This window comes from Morone saxatilis, unplaced genomic scaffold, assembly GCF_004916995.1.
Source record: "Morone saxatilis isolate NCDOM2014 unplaced genomic scaffold, NCSU_SB_2.0 Contig24, whole genome shotgun sequence".
Taxonomy (NCBI): Eukaryota; Metazoa; Chordata; class Actinopteri; family Moronidae; genus Morone; species Morone saxatilis.
The window spans coordinates 23,882,271-23,887,821 of NW_023339807.1; the positions used below are offsets into that span (position 1 = coordinate 23,882,271).

The window sequence follows — 5,551 nt, forward strand, 5'->3', positions numbered from 1 at the left end:
CAGTGAAATATATTAAAGACCAGAGGGAACAGATGGATGAGGGCTACATTTATGGCCAGTTTCACACTCAATTAAAAAAAATATGACTAAAACTGATGATTTGAACTCAACACCTTTTGTGGTTGAATCCTTCTTAAGGCTCGGTCACACCAGAAAGTGACACAGCGAAATGTATCTGCACGACTTTGCAAAAATAGGTCAGTCACAATAAACCTCAGTTTCTTTGTACTGTGGTAGTTCACTCCCCACTGGCAGGACAAAAAGCTCTCTGAGCTTGTTAGCATGCTAATTGTCGGTTAAAAAGCTTGTTAGCTAAGTTTATTTGTATTATCAGCTCCTGTCTCATTACTGTCTGAAATCCATTCCTCTTTTGTGGAGCGGTTTACACTCCACAGGACGACGTTAAATAAAAGTGTGGAGCTAATAAGCTACGATAGCTTTCTCCACTTTGGACTCTCTGGCTCTCTTTTTCAGATGGTTTGCTATTGGTCAGTGGAGGGAAACTGCATGTCAAAGTTCACCAGTGTTACCCTACATTAAGCAGATTTACTTCTGCAAGCAGATCTGCAGATTTCATATAAATGATCTGACTTCGCTGCAAAAAATGTTGCTGTTTTAAAGGACCAGTGTGCAGGATTTAGTGGCATCCAGTGGAGTGTTTGCAGATTGCAATCAGAAGGGTTTGTCCCTTCTGGGCTACTTTATCAATAGGAGCGGTTCAACGTGGAAGGCGACCGATAGAAACAGCTCATTCTAAGGTAACAAAAACAGAACGAGTCCTACATTCAGGTGATTACACTATAGAAAACATACCTGTGGATATTATATCCAATTTCTGCCGCTAGAGTCTCCTAAATGTAACACACTGGACCTTTAAATGCTGGTGTGACCGGGCCTTTAAAGTATGCAAAAAGCCTTCACCTGTGTTGCAGGTCACCTTATTCGTCCCATAGTATTCCATATAAAGTTTACCCAGCGTGTCTGTCTACTGCGGTCAGCATGCGTCTTATGAATTTTTTTTTTTTTGCACTCTACAGTGAGAATTTTCCTTTTGAGTAAATGTTGCTTTTTCATCTTTGTACAATGCATTTTAACATGTTTTTGACATTATTTTCAACAGAGCGGGAAGTTTGAACTGTACATATGGCTGGCTGTCTAGAAAACAGAGGAAAAGCTGAGACGGCCGCTCCACCACTCTGATGTTGTTCACAGACTCAGACTGAGCCGCCGTGTCCAACCCGCTGTGGCATCAGATGAGTCATCGTTTGAAGGTGGCACTGTTGAAGGATCACACGGCAACCGGCCATCTTTAAAGCCCCGGTGGAGACCCTGTAGCCAGTAGGGACTGTTAAGCCTTTAGAGGGATACAGGGTCTTCTACATATCGTTAAAATGAGTTTACATTGAGGATTTGAGGATCCACTTTCTGTTCTTCAAGGGCCAAGACCAAACATGCTCCTTTTATCGTCTTGCATTAGGTTTTCTAGTTTGTTTTGAGGTTGTAAGTGTTTGTACAATGTCACTAAAGTGTTCATAGAGAGCGCAGGACCTGCTGATTTGTCCTCAGGTCCAATAGAGGTGCCACAGTTCTTCTTTTCTGGAATTTCTGGATCAGTATGCCACATCCTCTTCACCTCGCTCACTGCAGGTGAACTATTTACAAAGACCAGGGGGACAGATACCAACAGGATGAGGAGTGATGAGCCGGAGCGGAGGAATAACTGGTTGCACTGGATTGGGGATGAGCATCAGAGTGAGGATCGGCCGTCTCCTCCCCAGGACGGAGTCATACAAAGGGCGTCATGACCGTGGAGGAGTGGCGGAGTCCCTGGATGGCGGCATAGGGCCCCTGCTGGAAGTAGTGGTGGTAGCGGGGCATATGGAAGGACGGGAAGGACGGCCCGCTGCCCTGCATGGTTCCAGCCAGAGCGGTGGGCGTCAGCGGCATGCCCAGCCGGCTGTAGGGGGGCAGGGAGCCCTGGATGGGGTGGGGCAGGGAGGCGGCACCGGTGCCCATGGCCGACAGGGACTGTGGGTGCTGGAAGCCCGAGAAGCCCGAAGTGGTGGTGACCCAGGAGCTCAGGGAGAGGTTGTCTGAGGCGGTGAACGCTGAGCCTGCAGCAGAAACAGGGTAGGTGTAAACATCAGCAAAGCTGTCAATATTCTTTATTTTTCTTGCTATCAACAAAGACCAAAACAAACTTCCTCTTCCTCTGAGCCACAGAGCTCCATTTTCATCCAAACACACACACACACACACACACACACACAGTAGTTTATTTTGAGTTCATCCCACACACACTGTCCCGTTGGCAGAAATACTCAACAAAGCAACAAATGTGTTGATCCGCAGCTGAAAATAGTTTCTAAAAAATGCAGAAACTACACTGTCAGTATTGACTGATGGACAAACAGATTGTTGCTTTTGGTCATTTCATTTTCATTTGTTTTAACTCGAACCAGCCGTTGGTCCCACATTACTCCTGTTTCTCGCATCCCTTCATTTTGGCTTCAGGTAAAATTGGGAGGAATTGATTGATTATGAGAAAAGTCTTTTTATTAGATTCTCCTTGTTTTCTCTTCTGTCGTGTCTCTTTCGATCTATCCTTCCTCTTGTTTTATTCTTCCTTTGGTTTTTTTTTACATGCTCCCATATGTTTGTGTTTTTTGGTTGTTGTTCTGTTTGTTTATTTGGTTGTTTTGGAAGGCACTTGGTCCTGTGTGTCAAAAAAGGTGCTTATTAAACTACAGTTTCTGTTACTTCTTGTTGACCAACAGAAAAAGGACCAGTTTTTCCTACATTAGGGTTTTCTTATTTTGTTCTCTTTGTAGGACCTGTTTCATCGCTGTGTCTGTGGTGGTGCGATGCGATTGTGGTGTGACAGCCCTGGGCTCACCTCTGGGTGTGTGGCCGAGTGGTGCGGCCGTCGCTCGCTACAGGTTTCCCTCGGTCGCGCCAGCGTACCTGGTTCCGACTGCGGGCCGGGCGCGCCTACCCTCGAAGAGTTTTGCGTTGGTGGGATCAGATTCTCAGCATCTTCCCTGCAGCAAAAGCGCAGACGAGGAGGAGCCCCAAAATAAATCTCTTTTTTTCCAACATTTATTGAACTGAAACACGCACTGGTAATGGTAAAGTTAAATCGTTGGAATATGAAAAAACAATTATCAAGAATTAATATAATTCTAATTATCCGATATAACCTTCTATTCATATTGTTGATGCTCCTACATTTACCACACATTTACACTTGAAACTTGCATTTTCGTTAGTGTTGAATCAATCTTAGACTTGCCGTGTACGTTTATGTTATTTACTTTTACGCTGAAAGCCCTCATTCAGATTAAGAATGGTCTGACCACGTAACACAGATAAACAAACTATCTCTGTGTCACAAGGATCAGATTTAACACAATAAAAAACCACTTCTCTCCAATCTTTAGGAAAAAAATCTATACAACTTCTTCAATTTAAAACATTTCTTTTACTTTCTAATTTCAGAACACAATTTTTAAAATATTCAGAAATGTTGTTTTAATTACAGCGGCTTTAGTTTTTATTATTAATAAAACCAATAAGTCGACATTTCAATCCGTCTTGATGTTAACACTTGACAGAATATGATGCGTTACAGAATTTTAGGCATAACACTGTCATTTTCATTTGCATATTTCCTTGCACTTTATTAGTATTTTGTTTAATTTTCTGAAAATGTTCGGTCCACTCTGTGATGTGTAGTTTCATCATGTTTCGTCTATGTATGATTTTGGCGTGTTGTGTTGTGTGTGGAGTGTGGTGTGTGTTGGAGTATGTTCACTTAATCCCACACAGTGCATTTGCTCATTTGAGTCTTTGTCAGATGGCACTTCTCAAACACCATGACACAAGATTGTTGGTGGTAGTGATGTGTGTGTGTGCTGTCTGGTCTCCCGTGTGTGTGTGTGGTGTGTGTGGTGTGATGTTGTGTGTGTTGTGTGGTTTGTTGTGTGTGGTCGTGGAACAGGCGGCACAGGCAAGTGGTTGCTCATGAGAGCCATGCCGCTGTCCACATTAGCAGCCCCCCTGCTGCAGCGTTCGCCCCCCAATTAGGTATGAAAGTGCATATCTGTACGAGCAGAGGATACAAATTGTGGTGTTTTTATCGGTCGGGCCCCTCCGGCACAGAGGGGCCACAGGCAAACTGCCCACCCCCCCCCCCCCCCCCCCCCCGCGCTCCCGCCCCACACCCTCCCGCCCCGCAGGCGACCTGTCGCCCCCCCGGTCTGCACAGCCCGGCCCCCCCCAACGACCCCGTCGGCTCCCCGGCTCGGCACCGCCGCAGTACCCCGCGCCGGTCTCCGTCGCGCGCCGCCCGCTCGCCACGTGCCGCTGCAGACGCCACACGGTACGGTGTCAACCTCCCAGCAAGCCTCCGCTCCCCCTCCTCTCTCTCCCTTCCTTTCCCCTTGTCCTCCCACCCCGACCCCCTCTTCCTGAGCCCCCCCGAGCTCCCATCCTCACTCACCCCCCACCACCCCACACCACCACCCCCGTCCGTTCTCTTTTCGGCGCTTCTCCCAAACCTCCGGGTCCTCAAGTGACTGGCAGAGGCAGTTGTGCAGTGAGGCCAGGCCAGAGGACGAGGTGGGTTTTGAATCCGCAGTGTATTGAGGGTCGGGGCAATGCTGGTATGGCAAATCAGTCACCCTGTCGAGTCCAATTGATGATAGTAATCACCAGGTGTGTTTTATGTGGGGCATTTGTTTTGGTCCGGACTCCGGTTATTCTATTGTGATTTTCTTGCAGTCATTCCGGACAGACCGTTCAAGGGGTTGTACATCATTGAGTCTATATGTTACCACCAGCTCCCCTCAAAAGATCGAGAGTGTGTTCAATTGGCCTCAGTAAATGTGTGAGGGAAGGATGGGAAAAGGATTGATTAAATGGGGAGGAAGTTTTTTAATAAGTTCCTTTTTTCTTTCTGTTGCTTTTTTCCATCGTATTCCTTTGTTTTTTTTGTGTTGTTGTGTTTTAAGCCCTCACCTAGTTGTCTTTTGTTCTGTTGTCTAGTGGAGACGGGGTGGTTGTCCCTGGCTGTGTGTTTTCAAGGACACAAGACTCTGGCGTTTCGGGATGTTCTGATTGAAAGGGATAAAATATGGGGCATGGAATGGTTTGATTTTGCTTCTGGCGTTGTTTATGGGGCCCAGTTTTATGTGCCTCAAGGTGTCAGAGTGTAATTTACGTGTATATATGTTTTGTAGACCTTTTCATCGCTGTGTCTGTGTTGTGAAGTGATGTGGTGTGTGTGTGGCAGACGTCCATTAAGTAAAATCCCTTCGTTGGAATGTGTTGTGTCGTCCTAATCGTCTGTTATGAGCGTGTGGTGGTTGTGTTGTGTGTGTGTGGTGGTGTGTGTGAGTATGTGTGTGTGTGTGGGAGGCCTCGGGTGTTATGGATCGAGTGCACTTGGTAGATGTGGTCTCCACTTAATAGCTATAAAACAGAGATGTAAGAAACTAAAATGTAGTACTTGTGTTTGAGATTGATACATAGCAACAAAGGAAAGAATGAA

The 5,551-nt window shown here is 46.2% G+C and overlaps 1 protein-coding gene across 1 annotated transcript in view; it reads right to left on the reverse strand.

The window, feature by feature from the left end:
• Positions 1–1,785: 1,785 nt before the first annotated feature.
• The window catches only part of tbx20 (T-box transcription factor 20), a 12,874-nt gene continuing 9,108 nt past the window's right edge, over positions 1,786–5,551 (reverse strand). Inside the window, exons 7-10 of the mRNA XM_035673199.1 lie at positions 4,502–4,661; positions 4,224–4,365; positions 2,965–3,041; positions 1,786–2,114 (exon numbers count right to left, since the gene is read on the reverse strand). Of these exons, the coding sequence (XP_035529092.1) occupies positions 1,786–2,114; positions 2,965–3,041; positions 4,224–4,365; positions 4,502–4,661 (708 nt within the window). The remainder of the gene's footprint in view (positions 2,115–2,964; positions 3,042–4,223; positions 4,366–4,501; positions 4,662–5,551) is intronic.